The 27,530-nt window shown below is 44.2% G+C and overlaps 1 protein-coding gene across 6 annotated transcripts in view; it reads left to right on the top strand.

The window, feature by feature from the left end:
• dgkz (diacylglycerol kinase zeta) overlaps positions 1 to 27,530 on the top strand; it is a 549,506-nt gene that overhangs the window by 475,892 nt on the left and 46,084 nt on the right. For all 6 annotated transcript variants that reach the window (XM_033039211.1, XM_033039212.1, XM_033039207.1 and 3 more), the window contains one exon: positions 19,253 to 19,287. In XM_033039211.1, coding sequence (XP_032895102.1) covers positions 19,253 to 19,287 — 35 coding nt within the window. The remainder of the gene's footprint in view (positions 1 to 19,252; positions 19,288 to 27,530) is intronic.

The following is a 27,530-nucleotide window of genomic DNA, read 5'->3' as shown; positions in this document are numbered from 1 at the left end:
TTTACAGGTCTAACTATAATACATCAGCTATAGCACAGTTTGGAATGTCTTGTGGTGATGAAAACTAGTATAAAAATGCAGGATTTTATCTTTCTCCCTTTGAACCCACTGCCATGAACTGCACAGAAGCCTGGGAGAGTTGTAGCAAGGGATATCTGCCTCCTTGTGTCATGAAGCCTTGTGGAGGGCAGTGGGAAGCCAGAGATGTGAAGAAGGCAAAATGAAGTGAAAATTGTTGGTTTACTTCAAAGCTGAAGGATTTTATTTTCGCCTCCAAGAGCTGAGTGAAAATCCGTAGAATTAATACCTCAGAAAGGAGCCCAACCATGGCACTATGTTCTATTTTAGTGTCCACGTTGACATCCTCCAAATAGGTACAGGTGCACAAGAAAGATAATTCCGTTTCCTGATTTCAGCCTGGATGAGAAGATGAAATATAATGTTGTAAACAATATTTTACTTTGAATGGAAACATGACTAAGTGTTTAAGTTTTAATGTCTTTTCATGTACGAATACAATAGTTGTTGGCCTTTAGTCGATTAAAGTAATTATATTCTAATCCCATTTCATGTTTTGTGGAACAACTGGTATAGATTCTGCTTCCTCAATTGTGGAAGGCAGACTTCAACATCTACAATAAATCACAGATTTAAGCATATGCTGCTATCTCTGGTGAGACTGCACAAGAGACTATGAAGCCTTTCTGCCAAAACTACTTACTAGTTCAGGATCATCCCAGGATGCAAAACAAACTCTCTCTTCTCCCCACTATTCTCCTCTAGAATGCTGTGAAACAACTAAGATTGAGTATCTGTTCTTCGGTTTCTGCTGCTTTTTCCCCTTTCCCATGTCGTCTATCATAGACTTCCTGTATGGTAACATTATGTTCTAACCTACGATAGCGTTTGACAGCACTGGCCCTGTACTCGCTAGAGTTTAGAAGAATGAGGGGGGACCTCATTGAAACATACAGAATAGTGAAAGGCTTGGATAGAGTGGATGTGGAGAGGATGTTTCCACTAATGGGAGTGTCTAGGATTAGAGGGCATAGCCTCAGAATTAAAGGACGTTCTTTTAAGAATGAGATGAGATATTTCATCAGTCAGAGGGTGTTGAATCTGTGGAATTCTTTGCCACAGAAGGCTGTGGAGGCCAAGTCAGTGGATATTTTTAAGGCAGATAGATAGATTCTTGATTAGTACATGTGTAGGAGGTTATGGGGAGATGGCAGGAGCATGGGGTTAGGAGGGTGAGATAGATCAGCCATGACTTGAAGGGCCGAATGGCCCAATTCTACTCCTATTCCTGAGACTTATTTTTGTTTTCTCCCTCCTAAACTTACATTGTGGACATTAATTCTATGAAAATGCTGGCCCCAATGCTGGTCCCTGTTTGGCCCTTATGCTGGCAGCATCTCTGGAGAGAAGGAATGGATGACATTTCGGGTCGAGACCCTTCGTCAGACTAGAGTTAGGGGAGAGGGAAATGAGTGATATAGGTGGTGAAGTAGAGAGACATAGAACAAATGTCGTGTTCTATATCTGAGCCAGCAGTGTAATTCTGAGCTAGATTAGAGCTATGCTTAAAGAGTTACTCAATCTCCCAATTACTGAGTGTGTTGAGTGAGGATTGACTCCTGTTCCTGAGACGTTGCTTGAAGGATTGGAATCATTCCTTTTAATGACATTGACCTCGCACACAATGATGAGACTTTGCTTTCCTTCAGGCAGCTCTGTAGCCTTTATCTGAACTTTGTCCTGGCTCTTCTGTGCAGGCAGCAGTGACCTAATTTCAGAAAGACACTTGTATTTATATTTAACTGCATGCAGTTACATAGATTCATCATGCCCCGGGCATTTTATGGACAGAACAGTTATCTAATCGAAGGCTCATGAAACTTTCAAGATTTCTAAGTGAATCAGTGTTCAGCCTTCAAATCTGGTTTCATGATATCAAATTGCAAACATTGACTTGGTTTGGTGTCTAATTCTGTGAGTTCTGGGAGTAATTATTAACTGTACTACAATAACTAGTTCCATTAGTCTTTTAAACTTGCATGTGCAGGAAGGAACTGCATATGCTGGTTTAAATCGAATACAGACACAAAACGCTGGGGTTACTCAGCGGGGCAGACAACATCTTTGGAGAAAAGGAATAGGTGATGTTTCGGGTCAAGACCCTTCCTCTGAGTTTCTTCAAACTTACCTGGTATATGTTGCATGAGACAAATAGGCTGAAAATTGGGAGACCGCTACACTGAGCACTGAAAACTACTCGCAACTCCCTGCCATTTGTTAGATCCTCCCCTCTTACCAACTTCCTTGTATTGTGTGAAAGAGCAGGCAAGCATTGACAGAGCAAGCTAGTCGGGCAGAAGGGTAGCGGGATGGTGCTCACTTGCACAATCTGACTTCTTCTGGTGATGGTTGGAGACTCCAGTGGCGCCTGGTTCATGATATGAGGAAGCCAGTGATGATAAGGGGAGAAGCTTCTCTGAAAATAATTTTTATTAAGAAAACATTATTTTAAGCCAAGTTAGACAGTTGCTTTACTTAGATTATCACAAGATATTCCTGGATTCATCATGATAAGAACTTGAATTTCTGGAGCTCTCTGACAAACTGTCCAGTCTCAGTGTCCACCATCCACAGATTCACACTTCATATATGGGATTCCAAGAAAGACATGGGAAATCGTAGCTTATAATGGGAGCCTTTCCCAATGTACTCAAACATTAACCTGCATTAGTGATCTCCCCTGTCTATGCTCTCGCTTTGCCTCTGCTAATTGCTTACTGTTATGCAGTAAGAGAGCGTTTTAATTTATTCATTTAAAAATTAAAATCTATATTTTATTTTGGACTTCGTTTAATGGAGCTTGGTAACCCGGAGGGCTTGTCATTTGAAATGCGAATGTGTGAGTAGATGTAAGAATTAAAAGTCAAAGCATGTGTGATGTTGCTGCCGGCTGTTATTCAGGTATCAGCAGGTGGGCCACTCATGTTTACACAGCTGTGTTAAAGAGGCTTCATCTTGTGGGAACACAGTGATGTCATTGTCAGAGTTTGTTACTGTCTTGTTTTTTTTCCTTTTCTCGCTGTTTTTAGTGCCTAAAATTGCCGGTAAATGTGATAATGGCCAAACTGTGCTGGAGAAGGAGGTGGAATTGCCTTTGTTGCTAGTGTTCAGTTCCAGTGCCTTTATAACCAGTAGATCGACACAAAAAGCTGGAGTAACTCAACGGGTCAGACAGCATCTCTGGAGAAAAGGAATAGGTGGCATTTCAGGTCGAGATCCTTCTTCAGATAGGGTCTCAACCCGAAATGTCACCTATTCCTTTTCTCCAGAGATGCTGAATGGCCCGCTGAGTCACTCCAGCTTTTTGTGTCGATCTGCTGCATCTACAGTTCCTTCCTACTCCTTTATAATCAGTGTCTAGTCCAGCCCAGCTCTTTGATTCTGTGGTAAAGGTGAGGAAGGTTCCTTAGAGCAGTGTGAATCTGGGACACAGAATGTCGCTCGGCCTGAAGGTGGAAGGAGAAGTATTCTCATTACTCAAAGGTAGAAACAAAATGCTGGAGTAACTAAGCGGGCCAGGCAGTATCTCTGGAGAGAAGGAATGGCTGACATTTCGGGTCATGACCCTTCTTCAAACTGAGAGTCGGGGGTAAAGGAAAATGAGAGATATAGATGGGGAGTAGAGAGATATAGAAGAAATGAATGAAAGATATGTGAAAAAGTAACTATGATAAAGGAAACAGGCCATTGTTAGCTGTTTGCTAGGTGAGAATGAGAAGCTGGTGCAACTTGGGTGGGGCAGAGATGGAGAGAGAGGGAATGCAGGGGTTACTTGAAGTTAGAGAAATCAATATTCATACCACTGGGGTGTAAGCTGCCCAAGCAAAATATGAGATGCTGTTCCTCCAATTTGCATTTAGCCTCACTCTGACAATGGAGGAGGCCTCAGACAGGAAGGTCAGTGTGGGAATGGGAAGGGGAATTAAAGTGTTTGGCAACCGGGAGATCAGTTATGTCCAGGTGGACCGAGCGTTACTGTGTCCCTCCGATATGATCCCTCGCATCAATTGAACTCCACTCACATTGCCCTGGCCTTTTGCAATCCTTGTGTCCTTGCCTGAAAAACCTCTCTACCAGTTCACTCGCATCAGTATTTTAAAATTCCTAACAGTCTAATCCTCCTTTTACCACATGTATGCATTGACTAATCCATTCATTCATGCTCCCACTGCATCCTCACTATTGTCACTCATTCCCACTGCACTCCTGCTGTGGCAGTCTACCCTATTCCTTCGTTTCCAGATGAAATGGTAGTAATTTGATGCCAGGATTCCAAGTTGGGTCTCGCTGGCGTTTGCCAAAACACTTCATTGTTTCAGGATCACCCTGGAGCACAAAGCCTACGTCCATCTTTTTCCCTTCAGTGCAAACACACATCTTCGGCCCCTTGTCCCAGCCTCTGCCACCCTCACTTCTGACAAGTTACCAGATACAATCAACACTTGGAGCAAGAGGGCTTCACCAAACAGGGTGAGCAGTCTGAGAGTAAGATTGTCTCCACATATTGAGTTTTTGTTTCAAAAATAGACATTTTCATAAAATATATATATATTTTACAAATTCATATAAAATTGCATGGTTTTCTTTACATACGTTCAGTTGCGGCATTCACAGCATTCTATACCTTTGTAGTGTGAGCACATTCTGTGCACAGACACCATTTACACTCCTGTGGCCTCCGGGGATGATACAACTTCACATCTTTGACGGGCTGGGCTGCATGGTCTGATGGTGGAAGGACCTTGGCCTGCAAACCTTCCCCACAAAACCTTTTCATTGGCTGCACCAAGCTTCATTGCATCCCTCAGCACAGCTTCCTGCAGCCCTGTACCAGTTGGCAGTGTTCATGCACAACATCTTGTGGTGCTGGCCAACAGGTTTCAGGAACACCAAAATACACCATTCACTGAGTTGATGATCTTCCAGGAGCATTTGATGTTTTAGAATGCGTAATAGGCAACAGAGTCCCCTTACGCAGCTGCTCGGGATGAACCTCATAAAGCTCTTTGCAGACTTCACCAGACAACCGTTGCAAACCTTGCCGGAGATGCGATTGTTTTCCGAATCGTATTTCCAGTCGCTATGCAACCTAACATCGTGGAGCTGGAGGCCTTGCTCGGGACTGACCTTGAGCCTCACCGCGGGGCGTGGACTTACCATCGGAGCCGATCCCTTGCCTGGGATCGACGCTCCAACCGTGATTTCTGGCGATGAGGAATTCTGACAAATGGTTTGGACAGACTGCTCAGGGAACCACCCCACGGGATCCATTGTGTCCTTATCTAGCAGTGCCTGCAGTACGGTGGCTGCTGTCTGACAGTCCTGTGATCAAGGGTGTTTGTCTGGAACAACGTTTGCATGTAGGACGGGTAGTGTGGCAATGTCCAACTGATTACGACATTTTATGGCAAAGGTGTCAGGCCCATCCCTCGCAACATCGGGGACAGATAGAACCTCTCATAATGAGTTGTTGGAGAATGAGTCACTGCATGTGGTCAGTTCCTGTCAGAGAGAGCAATCAAGAGTCATTGAAAACAATGAGCACCCTGTCACGGAGTGTCCAAAGGCAATATAGATGCATGAATGTTAGAATGGTGTTTTTGTGTTGCACAATCTAGGAAGCGGCAGATTTGCTTCTGTTCTGCTCAAACTGACATCCAAGCAGAGACATAAATGGGGAAGGTTGGCCCAGAGGCTGAGATATTTAGGGCTCCATCAACTTAAAACTGCACTGAAGGCGTGGCAGGTATCTCTACAACCTGGCCTCTGAAAAAGAACATCAAATGACACTGCTTCTTCACGAGAAGAGATGCAGCAGAAATGGGAGCTTCCAGGTGTCTGTGTGTAGGCATGGACCTTGGAGAGCAAAGTAAGAAAGAGATAAAACGTCACAATCATTAATCCTGGCAGTCACTGTGACATACAGTGCATGATTTGATCCTGAGCAAGGACCTCGACAGGTAACCACGAGGAATCAACATTCCTCACTGTGATGGAAGGCAATAAAGTTCAGTCATCTTCCTACTTTGTTCACCCGTGGTCGGGGCCTTTGAACGAGGCCGTTGCCGACGGCCGCTGTTCAAGCCCTCTCGTCAGGATGGTCGAAACTCCGGCATCGGGACTGATCGGAACACTTCGCGCGCGGCATGGAGCTCCCGAGTCGGCCGCTTCTTACCGGAGACCGCTGCTTCACGGTGTTAAAGTCCACAGGCCCTGCGGTAGGAGCTCCATCACCGGCGATCCTCGGCAAAAGATCCCAAGCTCCACAATGGTAAGTACGCTCCGCACCTGCGGCTTGAAACTCCGGGCCAGTCTCCAGGAAAGGCCGCACCACTACTGGACTTAAGTGACTGGAAAAAGGTTCCCTCGATCCCGCACCCCCCACGTAAAACATACCAAGAGACATTAAAACAAACATTCAAGACATATTTAAAATAATAAAAACAGAGAAGGGACAAGACAGACTGCTGGCGAGGCAGCCATTACGGGCACCATCCAGTGGTCATACCAATTTGTTTTAGGGGCCAGTTCTCTGTTGATTCCTTGAGCTCTGTATGGCCTAGCCCTAGCTCCATGTGGAGTCAAAATGGAGCAGCAGTAACGAAGGGAGACACAAGGAATGTGGACAGTGGCTGTAAAAAGTGTGTGGAAACACTAGATTGATTGCATCCATCTCTCTATACTTTAAACCTGTGCCTTATGAGTACCCAGTCTAACTTTAATATGATGCCTTGCAGCACCAGCAGCAGCGAACCCAAAATCATGCAGGTTACAAATAGCATGTTTCATCTCTCTCATTAGCATCTCTACACTGAAGCTTCTTCTTTTCATCGGTCTGGGAATGGCCCAGCTCGTCATGAAACCTCTTCCAGAATGGCGGATTATCCCAACAGCATCATTATAAATGTGAATCAGACCCCTGCCTCTCAGAATGAAGAAGCTTGTGTCGATGCAGGTGCTTCTGCTTGTTAATCCGAGCATCTGGTTGATTTTTAGCATTAAATGAATTCAATCGGCATTTGTTATTTTATTAATATAAATACCAAACACGGAGGACTGAGAGACATGAGTAGTCTTATCTGCTGAAAACTCTTTTCAGATCCGATCCCCACATGAAAGGTGTTGCTGGAGTAACACTTGAATGTGTATTGTGTGGAAGGCTTATTCACACAACTAGTGGGAAAGGATTGAAATTCAGCTCCGACAGCAGGAAGGGGCACAGCAGAATCAAGTGATGGACATGGAAAATATGTAAACTGAGCACCACATCTTCCTTCAAAAGTTCCTACCACGATGAAGAGGAGGACGGAGCTGATTAAAGTATTGGACATTAATGCCTATCTCATTGTAGTGCATGCTGAGCAAACTCCCTGTGCCCATCAATGGTTAGATGGTTTTGAAAGTCAATCTTAATGGTCCAGCCTGCAAGCCATTAATTCCTGTACTGCGGGACAGGCAGCATCTCTGGAGAGAAGGAATGGGTGACGTTTCGAGTTGAGACCCTTCTTCCCGCTGAGTTACTCCACCTTTTTGTGCCTATCTTCGGTTTAAACCAGCATCAGCAGTTCCTTCCTACACAATTCCTGTACGGCGCTGTTCATGAGTGTAAAACGTTATTGGCAAATACATTAGCCGGTCAGATCATTTATTAATTACTGTCGATTTAGATCATAGAGTCCTACAGCCCTTCAGCCCAACTTGGCCATGCCGGCCATGGTGCCCCATCTTCAGTAGTCCCAGGTTGGAATGTTTATCTGGTCTTTCGAGGCCAATGGAAGTAGCAACTTGGTGAACTTTCTCTATTGCTGTATTGTTTTAAATTGCTTTGAAATCATGGCAGGGCTGTCTCATCATGTTGCTCTTCTCCTCCAGGCTGATAAGGTGAGCTGCTGTCAGAGTGGTGATCTTGGTAAAGGCTGTTTACGGAATAAAAGAAGAAAGATGCAGAATAAAGTTTGAATTAATCTATAACATTGGGCATAGGGGAAACTGGTTTCAGAAACAAATTGGTGAATTTAGGGCTGATATGACTAAATGATTTATAAAGGCACCACAGTGGTGTGGCGGGTGGTGCTGCTTCATAATGGCAGAGACCGGGTCCGATCCTGCCTTTTGTGTGGAGTGGAGTTTGTCTGTGTGGAGATTGCATGTTCACCCTGTGACCGCGTGGGTTTACTCTGGCTGCTCCGGTTTCCCACCACATCCCAAAGACATACAGGTTTGTAGATCAATTGGCCACTATTAATTGCCCCAAATGTGTAGAAAGTAGATGCAAGAGTCAGATACTATAGAATTAGTGTGAATGGGTGATCGGTCAGTACGGATGATGGGCCGAAGGGTCAGTTTCTATGCTGCATCTTTCAACCAAAACTCATGAATAACTTTCCAGGTGACGTATTATAAGCAAACCCTAAAAACATTTGAGAAACTAATGATGCTAGGAAGCGATGGTCCAATAGCCTACTTGTCTGCATTTCTGAAACCAGTTCCACATTCCCAACATTCTGGCCTGGAACTGCTTGCAACCATTCCCACAATAATCCACTGGAAAAAATCACTGGATTTATTATTCAGTGGCATAAAACCTGAAGAGGATTATTTCCCCAATTGAAGGGTTTAACCCCTCCCATTCCATGCACAATGTAATTTGATAGCCAGGGATAGAATTCAACTTCAACAGTGAATGGGGAAGTAAAATGAAGACAAAACATGCTGCAGATGCTGGAATCTGGGACAAACGGTACAAATGGTAGAAGAACTCAGCAGGTCAAGCAGCATGTATGGAGACAAAAGGTATACATTAGCTGTATGATAGAAGGGTGGGGCAGGGTCTGGTAGGTGATAGACACAAAAAGTTGGAGTAAAGTTGGACGGCATCTCTTAAGAAAAGGAATAGGTGACGTTTCGGGTCGAGACCCTTCTTCACTCTGTAGGTTGAACCAATTGAGGGATAGATGATGGGCAGATGGAACCATATTGATTTTTTTTCAATTTAGAGACTCAGAGTGATACAGTGTGGAAACAGGCCCTATGGTCCAACTTGCCCACACCAGCGAACATGTCCCAGCTACACTAGTCCCACCTGCCTGCGTTTGGTCCATATCCCTCCAAACTTGTCCTATCCATGTAACCCGACATGTGTTCTCCCACACATACTCAGCTGCCCACATTGGTCTTTGTTCAGCTTTCCCATTCCCCCCTCACCCACCTGGTTCCCTTTGTCACCATCCCCCTCTCATCTGGTTCCACCCACCACCCACGTCTCCAGCTTATTGCATTCACACCAGGCACTACCTCTATATTTTTACATTATTATTAATTGATAGTTGGCCTCCAAGAATGTCAAGTCTGTTAAAATGTTATACTCTCTGTTGCAAGGGGAGCCAGGAGCATTAATACACTGGGAATGCCAGACTCCATGGTTGTTGTAAAACTTTAATTGACCAAACACTGGCAGCTCTTTTAACTTCAGTGGTAATTAGATCCAGTTAAAGTTCTACAGGCTGGAATAATCACAGGAAGGGCTGTTTAATAAGTAACATGTTTTATGATAGTATCTTGGCTCTTTCTTTCCTTCACACCTTTGCCAGTGTCCAAATTCATGACAGAAATTGTAGGGTTAACCTAATTTCACCAGTAGGACGCTACCCACTATTTAAACAAGAGCTGGTGGCCCTTCTTCAATGACGTAGCAACATGCACCTTCATCACTGCATAATCCATAATTCTATGTGTATTATAAATTGTTATATACATGAAGTAACTCAGCATGTCTATTCAGTTGAAGACTAAAATCATTTTTGAAATGTCCTAAAATGTCAATTTCCCAAGTCAAATGCAATGTCCTCTTTTTCTACATTTATTGTCAATGAAGTAGTCAGTAATTAAAAACAAGAACTTAAGACTTAATGGTGCTACACACATGGCGTAATGCAAGTTTTAAATCTGTACTTTGAGTGTTGGCTGTGTTTAAATAGTTATGTGTGGTGCAAAGTGTAGACTACAACATGTGTTTAACAGTTGCTTGCCTTTTCCACTTAAATACCATCGATTTAATTAGTTGGCCATGTGTTTTCAGTCCTGAAGTGTAAACTGGTTTTGTAAGCTGTGTTTTGATGTTGACCTGTGGGACTGGAATAAAGCTGAGACCTAGCACCCATGTCAGCACTGTCCCCAATTGTCATTGAGCCGGTTAATGGAGACACTTTGTCACACTGCAGCTGGGTTAATGAACTTTGTGAAGATTAGACTAGCTTATGTGTTTGAAAGGCATTAGAAGGATCATTGATTCGGGTGCTTTGTAGTTGGTGATTTTTGGATCCTGAGAACCACAGTCTCAGGCAGGCAGCTTTTCATCATCCTGTGCCGCAGTTTTGTTGCTGGGACGTTGATTATGAAGAGGAACGTGTGTGTTTAGGTTTTCTTTATTTTTAGCTCTGAATTCTCTCCAGAAAAGAGCTAAAGTTAATAATGTAGCTCCTGGTATCACTTTCACTTTCAAACTGGTGCTTCTGGTCTCGTAAAAATTGATAACACATCCTGCAGTGTGAATACCCTCTTGTTCCCAAACATGGCACTGCAGCAAACTATTCCAACCATAATGGCTTAGGCTGCATGCCAAGTTTAGATACACTGCAAGGGGAGCTATTTAGGAAGGCAGACAATGCTGAGAGCTTGAAGACTTAAAGCATATTGCCAGCTGAATATGTTGCAACCATGTACAATGATGGATCTCGGCAGCTTTGTGATGCCCGCTGAGAGCAACGATGCTGCATAGAGAGTGATACGGGCAGAGTGATAATGTTCAACATAAGACATAAGAGCCAGAGGAGGCCATTCAGCCCTTTGAAACTGTTCTAACATTCAGGATAGTGGCTGATTCAATCTTAGCTTTAAAGTTGCTCTCCTAGTGTCTTTGACTCTCTTGCCGTTCATGTATCCATTAGTCCCATTAGTTCATGTATCCATTAGTGCCACATGGTTCTCTGGGGATCAAGAATTCCAAAGAGTCACTACCCTCCGTGAAGAAATCCCTCCTTATCTCTCTGCCTATTCAGAATCTGTGCCACCTATTTCTGGAAACCCCTCTAACGGACACTTCCCTTACCATCATCCATCCTGTAAATCTCCCTCAGCTCAGATGTTTCAACTGGACCGCCACTCTTCCCTCTAAACTCCAATGGATATAGCCTCAACCTCTCTTCATGCCCATTTCAGCAAGGATCAAGTGATCAATTAAGATACCGCTGCATTCGCTGTAAGGCAGCAACTCTACCGCTGAAGAAGGGTCTTGACCCAAAACATCACCTATTCCTACGCTCCATTGATATTGCCTCACCCGCTGAGTTTCTCCAGCATTTTTGTCTACCTTCGATTTTTCCAGCAGCTGCAGTTCTTTCTTTCTTAAAAATTAAGATAACTTACTTAATAATTGCTGGGACGTGCATACTTCGGTAAATACAGAGGCTTTCCCAAATTATTCCAATGATTTAGAGTCATAGAGTCACAGAGTGATACAGTGTTTAAACAGGCCCTTCGGCCCAACTTGCCCACACCGGCCAACATGTCCCAGCTACACTAGTCCCACCTACCTGCATTTGGCCCGTATCCCTCCAAACCTGTTCTATCCACGTACAGACCTGTCCTATCCATGTAATGCAACTTTTGGAGACAAATGGTAAAGATTTCAATCAATGTTGTCCTATTAGAATTAGCTGAGAGATTGTATTGTGTTTTGAACACAACATAATTATCATCCAAATTAAATACCAGTCGCGTATGTACAAATAGAATGGAGCCTTGTTGAAAGCAAGCAGTAATAATGAAAGCACTCAACACCTGCCATCCTCTCTTCCACTCACACCTCGCCATAACAATAACCTTGAGGATCAGCCAGCACATTAGTCATTCGGCACTGAGGAAGTAGTGAGGTATTACACATTATAAATATGGTGCTTTGAACTAGAACAGTCTTGGACACATTCTTCGAAAATCTTTCATGCTTGCCGAATCCAGAACATGTTGTATACTGACATGTTTTACTCTAAAGAATTGCATTTGTTAACTTGTACAGGCAGCTCATTCAGTCTTCTTTGGCCCATGTACAATTAGTCTTCCACTTTGGATCTACAACCTAAGGACATACTCTTTTGTCCAAATGCTGCCTCAAGAATATCCTCTAGAAGCATTTCCTAATGCTTCATGGGTTTTGAATGCAAGAACAGCTCAGGAACAGAACGTGCAACCTAAATGGTCTAAGTCACTGGCCATCTTGCACACTCTCTTGCAACACCTTGCCTTTGTATTTGCTACTTTTTTTGTTGCATAAGTGAAAATAATGGTTTGGTGAATCAACCTACAAATCTGATCAAACCCAACAATAGGGAGCTTGCATTCAGTGTGGGTGGCTCACCAGGTTCTACCAGGCATAATCTGTATCAAAGATCCTATATTGGTCAGTATTGGTGGCAAAACTGTTACCCAGCAAGAAAGACGACGCCTAATGAATGATTCTGTCTTAATATTTTTTTCGTTTAGTTTAGAGATACAGTGCGGAAACAGGCTCTTTCAGCCCATCGGGTCCGCGCCGACCAGCGATCCCCGCACGTTAACACTATCTTATACCCACTGGGGACAATTTTTACATTTACCAAGCTAATTTCCTACATACCTGTATGTCTTTGGAGTGTGGGAGGAAACCGAAGATCTCGGAGAAAACCCATGCAGGTCACGGGGAGAAGGTACAAACTCCGACAGATAGCACCCGTAGTCAGGATCGAACCCAGGTCCCAATTGGGCCCCGCGCCTATGGGTGGCCCTGCGCTAGAGCATTCCAAAGCTCCGCTCCAGGATCTTTGGAGTAATCGACTCTCGGCTCGGGTAGATCTACCCCGGGTGGAAGGGGGAGAGAGGGGTGGAGCGAGAGTAGAGGGGTGGAGGCGGAAGAAAGGGGGAGGGGGGTGTGAGGAGGAATGGAGAAGGGGGAGAGGAGGAGTTCCCTCATGGTCCCAGGGCAGCGCTCCCACCCCTCCAGTCGCTGTGCTTCACGCACACAGACCCGGCTCCACCCCTCTCCCCAGGGAGACGGGGTGAACAATACAGGGAGAGCCGGGCCGGGGGTTGGAGCAACGTTTACAAACATTGGCCTCAGCTCACACGCGTTCGCCCGGACCCCGGCATCCGCTCCTGCCGCCGGCCACTTCCCTCCCTTCTCCTCTTCCCTTCCCTCCCTCCCTTCCTTTCTTCCCTCCCTCCCTTCTCTCCTTCCCTCCCTCCTTCCTCTCTCTTTTTTCCCCTCTCTCCTTCCCTCCCTCCCTTCTTTCTCTACATCCCTCCCTCCCTTCTCTCCCTCCCACACATACACACACAACGCGCAGACAACACACACACACACACACACACACACACACACACACACACACACACACACACACACACACTCGCCTACCTAAGTTAGGATGGGGTAGAAGCCCAAAGGGTAGGATGGGGTAGAAGCCCAAAGGGTAGGATGGGGCTGAAGCCCAAAATTTAATGCCTGGACTGGTTTTTCGCCAATAGTTATTGGTTTGCCAGGATCTAGTTAATTAAATTACTTTTTTTTCATTTCACAGTCACTAAAACAAGTGGTATTGTAACTGTACTTTTCAGAGGGGATCTACACATTTTGTTTGTTACTTGTAGGCTTAGATGTATGCAATTTCATATATAAAATGTTAGATCTGTTTGGTCCATTAACTCGCTGGCACTTTTTAAGCGCACATTTTGATTACTTTCTATTCTACCATGGAGATATAACGTCTATAATAGACTTTATTTGTATTTCTATGATTCTAAAGACCTTGGCTGGGAACCTGGGGCTCACCAAAATTGTTCCCAATTGGGCCCCGCACCTCCTAAGGCCGTCCCTGGTCGTAGGAGGTCTTCGTAACTCTTCCTCATGCTCGTGAGTGGTCTCCGCGTACTCGTGGCCTCAAGTAGGTCGCAGCGTTTTTTTCCAGACTGATAAAAAATGTCCACGAGTTAAAAAAAAAGGTCGGCATGGAAAAAATTGATACTTTTTACTTGTAGGTAGGTCGTGATGGTAGTCGTAGATAGTCGTGGGTAGTCGTAGGTCGGTAACTGGCCTGAGGAAAAAAACGCAAACATGGCATCATTTTAACATGTGATCATTTCCCACTCGTAGCTAGTCGTACTTGGTCTTAGGTGTGGAAGATTGAGGTCGAGGGGGGTCATAGGAGGTCGTAGACATAGTCGGAGGAGGTCGTAGGAGGTTTTTTACTTCGGCGAGTCAACACTACCTTGACATTTTTTTCAACTCGTCTAGGGTCTTCGTAACTCGTGGATTAGGTCGTCCAAGTGGGACAGGCCCTTTACTCTAGCATTTTGTGTCTTAGAGTCATGGAGTGATAGAGCGTGGAAACAGGCCCTTTGGCCCAACTTGTCCACACCGGCCAACATGTCCCAGTTACACTAGTCCCACTTGCCCGTGCCTGGTCCATATCCCTCCAAACCTGTCCTATCCGTGTACCTGTCCAACTGTTTCTTAAATGTTGGGATAGTCCCAGCTTCAATTGCCTCCTCTGGCCACTTGTTCCATACACCCACCACCCTTTGTGTGAAAAAGTTACCCCTCGGATTCCTATTAAATCTTTTCCCCTTCACCTTAAACCTGTGTCATCTGGTCCTCGATTCATTTACTCTTTCTTTGGTATCTGTAGTTATGTTGGCCAGATCACAGCGAAAGATATTACAGCTGCCAATTTGTTTCCCAAGGTATTGACTTTCCTCAATTTTCCCACATCTGGCATCCCAATCCCTGTTTGTTTGTTTTTTTTGTGTGTGTGAGTAGTACCAGCCTGGGAGGCTTGTTGTATTCACTTACTTATTTTTATGTTAAGCTTTGTGGGAGATGTGAAAATTAGGCCGAGCGCGATAGGGAGCCTTGGGAAACATCGCGATTCAAGCTGTTGCATTCTCACCAGGATTTACTGCAGGATAAAGCAAGGGATATTGGAATGTTAATCGAAATAATTTCCTGATTCAAACAATCTACAGCTGCTGGTGAGGGTTCCCCTCCTAAATAATAATGCACTTTGCAAAAGTTTCATTCTGCAATCCATTGTTGTCATTGTTCATTGAGCCCACTGGGACAGTCAAGTCTGTCAGTCTTATTACATTAATGGATCAATTAGATCCATTTAATTTAATTTTACACATTTAATCTCAGTCCATGAGTTTCCTGGGCTCCATGAAAATCGGGCAATGAAATTGAGATGAGTGTCGGTGAGAAGACCTGGCAATAGATGGGGCATGTCCCGAATGCTTCTGTTAAAACCATTGGAACTTGTAACGGTAGGTGAGTCGAGAATTAATTTGCAGAGTTCGATGTGATCACCGCGCTGGAGTTCTGTTCTACCTGATCAGCAACAGTGTTACTACTGGTCTGCAACATAGCAACTTAGGTGAGAACCAACGTGACCAGCAGAAGAAAGATCAGCACCAACAGAACCATCGAGACAGAAGTACAAGAACAGCTGCAGCTGTTACACAGATGCGAGGGACTTATTGTAGAAGTAAACCCGCTTGCAACTGGCCATAGGGGCGGCATGATGGCGCAGTGGTAGAGTTGCTGCCTTAAAGCACCAGAGACCTGTGTTCGATCCTGACAACGGGTGCTGTCTGTACGGAGTTTGTACATTCTCCCAGTGACCGCGTGGGTTTTCCCCGGGTGCTCCAGTTTCCTCCCACTCTCCAAAGTCCTAGCAGTTTGTCGGTTAATTGGCTTCGGTAAGAGTTATAAATTAGCGCTCGTGTGTAGGATAGTGCCAGTGCATGGGGATAGTTGGTCGGGGCAGACTCGGTGGGCCAACCGGCCTGTTTCCGCGCTTTAGCGCTAAACTAAAAACGAAATAGACAACACAGGTTGTGCAGGTAGTGGATATGCTTTCCTACTGTGTCAGGAGAATCAGGATGTCCTGTCAGGTGGTAGTGACCAGCTGTACCTGATATCCCGTAAACCTGGCAGCCATGCTTTAACAATGACTGTTAAAACAGGCTCCAATCTCAGTTTGTGTAGGAATTGGAGGAACAGCACCTCATATTTTGCTTGTGTAGCTTTCACCCCAGCAGTATGAAAATTGACTTCTCTAACTTCAAATAGCCCTTCCTTTCCCTCTCTCTCCATCCCCTCCCCTCTCCCAGTTCTCCAACCAGTCTTACTGTCTCCGACTACATTCAACCTCTGTCCCGCCCATTCCCCTGACATCAGTCTGAAGAAAGGTCTCGACCCGAAACGTCACCCATTCCTTCTCTCCAGAAATGCTGCCTGTTTCGCTGAGTTACTACAGCATTTTGTGTCTACCTTCCAATCTCTGTTTGTCTGGCTCACAATCCTTCCAAGATCCTGCTAGGGACACTAGCAACGCTTTGCTGTGCCCAGAAATGCTGGTGCCTAGCATGCTCAGACAGGTAGTCACACCAACATTTCCTGTGTTTATGTGTATCAGAGTGAGCAAGCACCTGGATTTGCAGCTCTGGCTATTTTCCAGTATAGGACGATACACCTTTGGTAAATAGTCCAATAGGATGCATCAACCACAATGTTTCCATCAGACTGCAGCTGGTGTGCAATCACAAGAAGATATTTATCGACGTGTCTGTAATATTTCCACCAAGTACTGCGATGCTTTTGTGCTGTGGAAGACTGCACATCCTGTTCTCATCATACCTCAGATTACCATCTGATGAGAGATCAACTCCAGAAGGCTGATAACAGCATAGAAAAATCCACAAGTGCCAGAGATGGCATGATGAAAACTATGTAATGACAAAACACAAAGTGCTGAACTCGCCGGGTCAAGCAGTACGTGTAGAGGGAATGGATTGGTGACGTTTCAGGATAGGACTCTTACATAGAAACATAGAAACATAGATCAGTCAGTTTCCCACATGGACACAAAGCTCATCAATGCAATCTGATGGAATGCCAGCCAGCACAGCAAGAATGGGAACAACTTACCACGATGAACAACTCAGGAGCTTCAAAACGTGGACAAAATCACAGATGAAAGAAGATACGTGTGAAAGCAGGAGGATGAGTGCAAAGAAACCTAATTTGAGCACAAGGAAGATTTACCAAATGGCCAAAAATGAAACCCAATCTTGAGCAATGTAAGATGTTCCACACTAACCTTAAGATAAAGAGACAACTAATCAGTGGAAGATGATGTAATTAGGAAAGAGAACAATATTGCCTTTGATGACATTCAATAGCACATTGATGATGAGAAACAAGACTGGCCTGAATGCATTTTCCTGAGTGATACTTACAAAATTCTTAAGGGGTTGGACAGGCTAGATGCAGGAAGATTGTTCCCGATGTTGGGGAAGTCCAGAACAAGGGGTCACAGTTTAAGGATAAGGGGGAAATCTTTTAGGACCGAGATGAGGAAAACATTTTTCACACAGAGAGTGGTGAATCTCTGGAATTCTCTGCCACAGAAGGTAGTTGAGGCCAGTTCATTGGCTATATTTAAGAGGGAGTTAGATGTGGCCCTTGTGGCTAAAGGGATCAGGGGGTATGGAGAGAAGGCAGGTACAGGATACTGAGTTGGATGATCAGCCATGATCATATTGAATGGCGGTGCAGGCTCGAAGGGCCGAATGGCCTACTCCTGCACCTATTTTCTATGTTTCTATGTTCTGTTTATGTTAATGGATCCCATGGAAGGTAGGATACGTGTCATACACAACACACCTTCTAGGTGAAGATCTGAATGTAATTAGTTAATTGATGCTTGTAAAATTTAATGCAAGTGGCCACTTTATGCATGCATGCTTGCAGAACTTGATGCAACTGGCAGTTTATCCATGGACAATAGCAATATCCCAAAACCCTCCAATAACCGAGCCACTCATGCTTGAGGCCAGCTATCCCAAGCCCTGCAAACAAGCTGGGATGTGCACAGATGATCCAAAGTATCCTATTATCAATGGCCTGAGAGGTGTTGAGGTTATATCGAGATGTTTGGGATTTGAAGAACACAGCATGACATTTCTCACCCATTAGACAATCAAGATTCATGACACTGTCAAAGACATGGATCATTTTCCATATCTCAGGAGCCACCTATCAACAAACGTAGACCGCGATGGTCGAATTCACCATGGACTCCAGTGTACAGCACTTGCTCTGGCTGCATGACGGAAAGAGTGTTCAAAGACTAAGTCCCCAAATTGAACAAGGTCACCGCCGTTTTAAATGCTTCAGAGTTGTGGACAACCTTCAGATGGCTCCCAAAACACGGAAGAAACACCTCCAATGATTTCTTGCAAAATCCACCTGCAGATTGGGTGAACCAATATAAGTGTCCTCTTCCAGAGCAACATTGAGGCAGTAATCAATGCTCGGCCTGCAGGCCGGTGGGCAAGCCACATTGTCCAGATTTCCAAATCTAGACTCCATCATGACAAACATTTCCAGAAAAACAGGGAAAACACTTCATGGATGGCCACAACTGCTCAAAGTGGAGGCCAGGTTTCCAGAAAGGCAATAAACATCTCAGGTTTCTACAACAGGAGCATCTAGAGGTCATTCACAAACAGGAGTGTTCAGTCCGTTTGTTTTCCTTGACAAGCATCTCCAGTTCCAACTATGGCAGGGTTGTGGATGTCATTTTGGAGTCTTCAGCCACCTCATAACCAACTGGAATGGAAGCAAGTCATCCTCAATGCTGAGGGAGCACCTGGGAAGAGTAATCCTCTCCGTGAGTGAAGCACTGTATGGATTTTAAATAGTGTGTGTGTGTGTGTGTGTGTGGCCTGCAGCATGGAATATTTCTAGCCCCCTTTGCTGCAACTCCATGCCCTGTGTTCGCCTGTCGCTCAAGCACAACAAAGAAAAACATTGTGTCGGGAGGAACTATAGATGCTGGTTTAGACCGGCGATAGACACTCAGCGGGACAGGCAACATCTCTGGAGAGAAGGAATGGGTGACGTTTTGGGTCGAGACCCTTCTTCAGAAATATTTATTGAAATGTGTTTCCTCACTGCTTGAGACGTGCAGGCTTTGGAGATTGCGGGCACAATGTGATCTCATGTTGATTCGTTGAAGGCGAGAGTAATGAAGGCAAAGTGATTTTTCTTCTCATCTATTGATTCAATTTTGTTTTCCAGACCTGAAAATACCACCACACCGAGTGCAAGTGGAGGTAAGGACACCAGATTTCTATCATTCCCTGAGATTACTTGACAGATCCTTATCAGAGGTTGGCAAGACATCAAAACCACAGCTGCTGATTCAATACCACCAGAGTAACCCTTACATGTATCTGTATGCTGTATCAGTAGCAATTGAGTAATCCATACTTTATACTGTATAAAGTTGCAATAGCACTTCCCCTGCCTTACTGTAAGAATGAAATACTCCTATCATGCTGTTGCATTAACACTTCAGTATCCTTTAAGGCCCTGTCCCACTTGGCGATTTTTTCAGCAACTGTCGGCGTCATATCAGTGTCACGAAAAGATATTGAACATTTCAAAATCCAGCGGTGGCAAAAAAAATTTGCGACACTTGGAAAAACACCGCTCGTCAATACGTGATATTATAGTCTAACTTAATGTAGTAAGTCAAAACGTCAGTCAATGATGCCAGTAGTCGCCGGAAAAATCGGCAGGTGGGAGAGGCCCTTTACTGTTTTACGAGTTACACTTGAGTATATTTTACCCTGCTGTTTCATTGACTGTACAGATTCCTTACCGTGCTGATTAATTAACAGGGTAGTATCTGTTACCTGCTGCTTCATTACTTCTATTGTATTCTTTACCCTGCTGGTTTGATAAGATTTATAGTATCCTTACTACATTAAGTTAAGGGCCTGTCCCACTTGGGCGTCATTCACGCGACATTATTTACGTGTCACGACGCACGTGCGTGGCGCGCAAATGACGCCCAAGTGAGACAGGCCCTTTAGACTATATAATATCCCTTACCCTGCTGTTACAGCAACACTATAAGTCCCCTGCCACATCCTTCCAGGAACACTTAATATCCTAATTTTTAACATGATACCCCACCTGTTCTTGGTATTTCAGATATGAGATCCTTTATCCCACTGTTTAAATAATATTATAGTATCTTTTACTCTGGTGATTACTTAGCCAAGGTTACGAGATATTTCAAGAAGACCAGCATACTTTACCCTTATCCTCCAGAAACATAATAGTTTATGTTACCTGCTTTTCCAGGAACTCTCCACTTTCCCTTTCCCTGGTGTTTCTGTAATGTTATAGTATGCCTTGTCTTTTTTTTCAGGAACAGTGCATTATTTCTCATGTTACAGTATCAGTAACTATAGAGCATTGACTTTCCCTCGTTCCGCTGTGCAACACCAATCTATCAATTAACCTGCCATGCCTGTGGACTGAAGAGAGACACAAAATGCTGCAGCAATTCAGCATGACAGGCATCATCTCTAGAGAGTAGGAATGGGTGACGTTTCGAGTCGAGACCCTTCTTCAGACTGAGTGCCAGGGGGGAGGGAAACGAGATATGGAAGGGTATAAGGTGTGAAAAAAAAACAGATCAAAGCAAACGATGATCAAGGAAATGTAGAATGGTTCATTGTTGGATGAGGGGGAAGGTGACAACAAGGCATATAAACACTAAAACTAATCAAGTGAAACTAGTAGGAGAACTAGGGTGGGGGAGGGACAGAGAGAGAGGGAAACAGGGAATCCTGTGGACTGTTCTTGGGAGCAGAACTGTTGTCATTTATACCAATATAATAAGTATAAGTAAACCCTTGTTTTAACAGATCTCAATTTTAAAGGATTTTGGTAATAGTCGACTGATCTACCAATGGCCGCTCACACAGCCTCCCCTGCCGCTCGCAGTGCCGGCCTCTTGCAGAGCCCGTTGCTGCCACGGGAAAGTGGGGGGAAAGGGAAATATGGAACTTGTGAATGGGGGATGAGCTTATGGAGGAGGGGAAAGGAGCAGGATAACTGGGGTTGTAGGAGATGGTGGTGGAAATACACACCTTGGGGAGGGAGCGGGGGAAAGAGGGGAGGGGCACAACCAGTATTACTTGAAATTGGAGAATTCAACATTCATAACGTTGGGTTGTAAGGTACCCAAGCAAACTAAGAGCTGCTGTTCTAGGTTGCATCTGGCCTCACTCTGGCAATGGAGGAGTCCAAGGACAGAAAGGTTTGTATAGGAAGGGGAGTTAAGCTACCAGGAACTCCAGCATGTCATGGCAGACAGAGCCAAGGTTAATTGAACACTGTAAATTGCCTCCAGATGAAGTGAATGAAAGGTGAATCAGCAGGTGTTAATCGGCACGTGTGAGAGAGAATAGATTACAGGAAAATAAAGGGAGGGAGAATGGGATTGATGTGATTGTTCTGACGGTTGACATGCGCTCAATGGGCAGAATTTAGTCACTGGCTATTAGCAATTGCAGCCACAATTTATCTGTCACTTCTTGTTGGCCAGTGCTACATGGACCATAACCAGCATCTGTGCTCCAAGTAACCTTTTATTTATAATCACATTAAAGTCCATTCAAATATCAGGGAAGAACAGAACAAAAAAACACAGAGACTGGTGCCATCTAAAAGCTCAAGAAAGGTTTTGTTACAGTAAGGGGTTGAAAATCTGTGTTCACAGCAATTGTTTTAAATGGCTGCTCAATGCTAAAGATAATTGTAATAATGTAATAAGCATCTCATCGTTGCCTCAGGTTACAGGGGTCTGATCCTATTTCTTCTGGTAGTCCGAGGCGACTGTCAGCTAGATGTTTGAATCCCAGCTTGAGAACTTGCAATAGAAGGGTGATGCCGTGTCGGGGCGGCACAATGGTATATCTGGTACAGCTGCTGCTTTACAGCACCTGAAAGCTGACATCAATCCTGACCTTTGGTGTTGTCTGTGTGGAATTTGCATATCCTCCCTGTAAACATGTAGGTTTCCACCGGATTCTCCAATTTCCTCCCACATTCCAAAGATACGTGGGATTTGTAGGCAAATTGGCCTCTGCAAATTGCCCCTTGTAAATTGGAGTGTATAAGGGATTGCAAAAGTGGGATAATATAGAACTAGTGTGAATGACTGATCGATGGTCAGCATGAACTTGGGGGATGATGGCCTGTTTCCATGCTGTATGTTTCAATCAATCAATATCTTTCAATTAATTTAGGGCAGGCAAGTGAGGGCGATTACTAGGTTTTCCTTCCCTAAAACATACTGAGAATTCATTTTTTAATCTATCTTTCCCATTGCATCTTGAGGGCAGATTGTTGGCCCTCTCTTTTCCTTGCAGTTGTGACTTTCTCTCACAACCAACACGTCGCGATGGTGGGAGCAGGCACACCAGTGGGTCTGGATACTGCTGAGGTATTGAAGAGAAAACAAAAATAGTGAGATACAGCACAGAAACAGGCCCTTAGACCCACCAAGAACATGCCAACCAACAATTGCCCATTTTTACACAAATCCTAATAGCCCATTTTAATCTCCCCACATACCCATCAGTTTCACCCCTCAACCCCAGATTCAACCACTCACCTACACACTGGGGCCATTTAACTGGCTTATTAACCTTCCAGCACACACATTCTGGGGTGGTAGAGGGAAACCCCTGCGGACTTGCAAACTCCACACTGAGAGCACCAACGGTCAGCATTGAACTGTAAGGCAACAGCCCTGCTCACTGCAACACTTTTAGCTGCGTGTTTGGATTTTTCTAATTTCTGTTTAAAAATAACTAGTGTTTCTCAGTAAGTGACGGAGGTCAGGACTTAAGATGTCTCTCTGTAGGTCAGTTTCATCCTACAATGTTCAGACTAGGTATTTCTGCATTGGTTAGGAACACCAGTCTGCCTTTCCTCATCACATATCTGTGCACAGAATACTGTCAGGAACGACAATTCTAGGCGATGAGCATTCCCTTACCATACTGTAACTGACTGACAGAAGCCTCCTGCAGGGTTTGACAGATTCTGGACAAACGTGGCTCAGCTGAATAATTCCCTACAGTATAATTAGCATTCTTTCTCAGTCGGCATCTAAATGGGGGAGTGTTTGACCACTGTAATCAATTCCAGTTGAATGCAAGACATGGGCAAATCAAGTGCAGTGGGATAGTGGGGTATTTTAAAGAAGGGAGTTGTTGTGGCATTTCGGAATCTTTGGATGTGAAACTTGACTATCAATCTATAGATGCCATTGGGTTGGTGGTGTACAGCAAGTGTCAATGCCATTAACTTCTTCCCTAAAGTGACATAGTACAACTACAAAAGCTACAGCTATTTGATTTGAACTGATTAGCATCTTCATGGTCAAGGAGTAAAATTACTGGAAACCGTTCCGTAATCACATTCTGGGAATTCCTTCACCAAGTAGGAATAAAGACTGGCGTAATCAATTCCAGTTGAATGCAGGACTTGTGAACAAAACGAGTGCGGCACAGTGGCACAGCAGTGGAGTTGCTGCCTTACAGCGCCAGAGACCAGGGTTCGATCCTGACTACGGGTGGTCTGTATGGAGTTTGTACGTTCTCCCGTTCCCTGCGTGGGTTTTCTTCAAGGTCTTCGGTTTCTTGTCACACTCCAAAGACGTACAAGTTTGTAGGTTATTTGGCTTGGTATAAATGTAAAATTGTCCCTAGTGTTTGTAGGATAGTGTTAATGTGTGGGGATTGATGATTGGTGCGGCCTCGTTGGGCCAAAGGGCCTGTTTCCGTGCTGTATCACTAATCTAAACTGAACCTTACCTGGGACAACTGGAGATGCGTACACTGGAGCAGGAACAAATTATGTCAAAAATTCTTTCCCAGCTGATTTTATTTGTTGGGGAAATACCTGTAAGTAGCCAGCGGGGATAGAAATCATTTGCAAAAAAATTAGTTGGTGTACTGAAATGCAAATCTTTTGGCCACCCAACCACCACTTGACTTAAGCCATCTTAAGTCAGGTGTTGCTTGCACCTACACTGTATTAATAATCAGTTCAAGGTACTAATCTATAAAAACCCAACATGTCATCAGTATGTAAAAGATTAAAATTGTCAACCATCAGTGGGTGCTTTGAAACATCAGGTTAGGATGTAAAGAGGATTGGGAATAGGAGCTACTGATTGTGATGGCTGCTGCAATGCATCTTTTAGAGACTGGAAAGAGAGAAGTGGGATAGTTGTGGGCTTATTCATAAAATAATTTACAGCCAGGAAAAGTGGCAGGAGAATAGGAAGGCTGAGAAATTGTTATGGGCTCGGATGAAAATTATTTTGGAACCCAAGAGACTTGAAGTGAAATGTGACAGAAGTTGGCAGTGAGAATGGAAAGAGACAAGAGAAAAAGATATACAAAAGTGCTGGAGAAACTAAGCGGGTGAGGCAGCATCAATGGAGCGAAGGAAATAGGTAACGTTTCGGGCCGAAACCCTTCATCAGACTCACCCGCTGATATATTAATGATTTGGACGAGGGAATTGAATGCAACATCTCCAAGTTTGCGGACGACACAAAGCTGTGGGGCAGTGTTAGCTGTGAGGAGGATGCTAGGAGGCTGCAAGGTGACTTGGATAGGCTAGGTGAGTGGGCAAATGCATGGCAGATGCAGTATAATGTGGATAAATGTGAGGTTATCCACTTTGGTGGCAAAAACAGGAAAGTAGACTATTATCTGAATGGTGGCCGATGAGGAAAAGGGGAGATGCAACGAGACCTGGGTGTCTAGGTACACCAGTCATTGAAAGTAGGCATGCGGGTGCAGCAGGCAGTGAAGAAAGCGAATGGTATGTTAGCATTCATAGCAAAAGGATTTGAGTATAGGAGCAGGGAGGTTCTACTGCAGTTGTACAGGGTCTTGGTGAGACCACACCTGGAGTATTGCGTACAGTTTTGGTCTCCTAATCTGAGGAAAGACATTCTTACCATAGAAGGAGTACAGAGAAGGTTCACCAGACTGATTCCTGGGATGTCAGGACTTTCATATGAAGAAAGACTGGATAGACTCGGCTTGTACTCGCTAGAATTTAGAAGATTGAGGGGGGATCTTATAGAAACTTACAAAATTCTTAAGGGGTTGGACAGGCTAGATGCAGGAAGATTGTTCCCGATGTTGGGGAAGTCCAGAACAAGGAGTCACAGTTTAAGGATAAGGAGGAAATCTTTTAGGACCGAGATGAGAAAAACATTTTTCACACAGAGAGTGGTGAATCTCTGGAATTCTCTGCCACAGAAGATAGTTGAGGCCAGTTCATTGGCTATATTTAAGAGGGAGTTAGATGTGGCCCTTGTGGCTAAAGGTATCAGGGGGTATGGAGAGCAGGCAGGTACAGGATACTGAGTTGGATGATCAGCCATGATCATATTGAATGGCGGAGCAGGCTCGAAGGGCCGAATGGCCTATTCCTGCACCTATTTTCTATGTTTCTATGCTGCCGCACCCGCTGAGTTTCTCCATCACTTTTGTCTACCTTCGATTTTCCAGCATCCGCAGTTCCTTCTTAAACAGAGAAAAATATATGGTCAATTGAAGAAATATATCACTCATAAATGGCATTTACTTTTTATCATTAGAAGGGTGATGATGTTAAGGGAGGGGTGTCTTTAGTCCTGTTCTCATCATTATGTGGCCATTTTCCTTTAAGCATTACTGACCATGTCAAACATGGGATCCTATCCAGGATACTGACAATTTTATTCAAGCATAGAATGCTAAAAATGCCGGAAATATAAAATCGGAAAATGTTGGCGGATCTCATGACGCCAGCCAGTGGCTGTGCAGAGATTAATTAAATTGACATTTAGGGCGGGTGAATTGCTGTTGTTATTCTGGTGGAGGATGATATTCTCAACTAAGGCTGCAAGCCTCGTTGAATTTGATGAGCAATAACAGTCCTTTACTCATTTCACATGATGAAGAAAGGGGTTTACGGTGACTGAATGCATGAAAGATTACAGCAATTTATTTTGCAGGTTTTCTATGCACTAAAGGCAATAAATGGGAAATAAATTACCGACAACAACACACTTGTGTCATGCAGGTTTTAGATGGCTGATGTATTACCAAGTTGTCACCCCAGCTTATTTACGCAGCAGGAAGAAATCAAATTAACACTTCAATGCTTGGTACCCTTCTGGACTGATTGTATTAATTCATCATCACAACCCGCTCCAACCACTGCCAACTGCCAGTGGCAAACCCATAATCACACAATACTTTACTCTGGTGCTAATCAGAGCAAAACACTCCTCCTGCAGAGACAATCTACTTTTGGAAGAAAGAATCTATAATTATTCTCCTGGATAGTTTTTTCTGTTAGATCGGTGAGAATGTCCGTTAAATTGTCGCACATTGATTTACACTTAATTGACTTCTACTTTTCGTGTCCACCTTGTCACAAATGTTGACCTCGCGGTCATCGTCCATCCTGAAAAGGACGCAAGCTTCCGGCGACAGTCAGTGGAAGCCATCACTTGTTGCAATAGATGATGGTGGCAGCAGAATTAGCTCAGGATACTTCCAGTTTCCAGCCCCGCGACGTGGACACTTCTGCTATGGGGCCCTTAATTGAATAAAATGCTACTACATCACAGCACGTGATTATAATAATTTATACGTGCCTTTACATACTGATGCTATGTAAATTGGCTTTGTGTAGATTAGTACCTTGAACTCATAATACATTATATGTGCAACCAACACTTCCAGAAAAGATGGCTAGCGTCAGGAAGAGGTTAGCTAGCAAAAAGAATTGTATTTCAGTGCAACAACTGATTTTTCAAAATGGTTTCCATCCCCCTGGTTACTTATTTTCTAACAAATGAAAATGAGCCGGGGGATAATTTTTGATGTATATTGTTCCTGCTACAAAATCAGCTGCCAGGAGCTGTGCAGCAGTCGCCATTTTTTTATTTTCCCTGCTGCAAACAAAAGTTGTTTTTGGATTTTAATTAGGCTAAAATGCTATGTCTGTTGTAATGCATCAAATGCCCACTATGACATATTGGTGGATTTCCTAGATATATTCACGTGATTGAATTGGCAAATTGGGTAATTTTCTCCTGCATGAATTAAATATTATATCGATGTGGAGAGTATGTTTCCACTAGTGGGACTGTCTAGGACCAGAGGCCATACCCTCAGAATTAAAAGACGTACCTTTCGAAAGGAGATGAGGTGGAATTTCTATAATTGAGGGTGGTGAAACTGTGGAATTCATTGCCACAGATGGCTCTGAGGCCAAGTCTGTGGATATTTGTCAGGCGGAGATTGATCGAGTCTTGATTAGTATGAGCGTCAGGAGTTACGGGGAGAAGGCAGAGAATGGGGTTGAGAGGGAGGGATAGGTCAGTCATGATTGAATGGCGGAGTAGACTTGATGGGCTGAATGGCTTATTTCTGCTCCTATAACATGAATTCTGAACTATGAAAACAGCATC

This window comes from Amblyraja radiata, chromosome 20 (assembly GCF_010909765.2).
Source record: "Amblyraja radiata isolate CabotCenter1 chromosome 20, sAmbRad1.1.pri, whole genome shotgun sequence".
In the NCBI taxonomy this organism is placed as follows: Eukaryota; Metazoa; Chordata; class Chondrichthyes; order Rajiformes; family Rajidae; genus Amblyraja; species Amblyraja radiata.
This window is presented reverse-complemented; position numbering and strand designations above follow the sequence as displayed.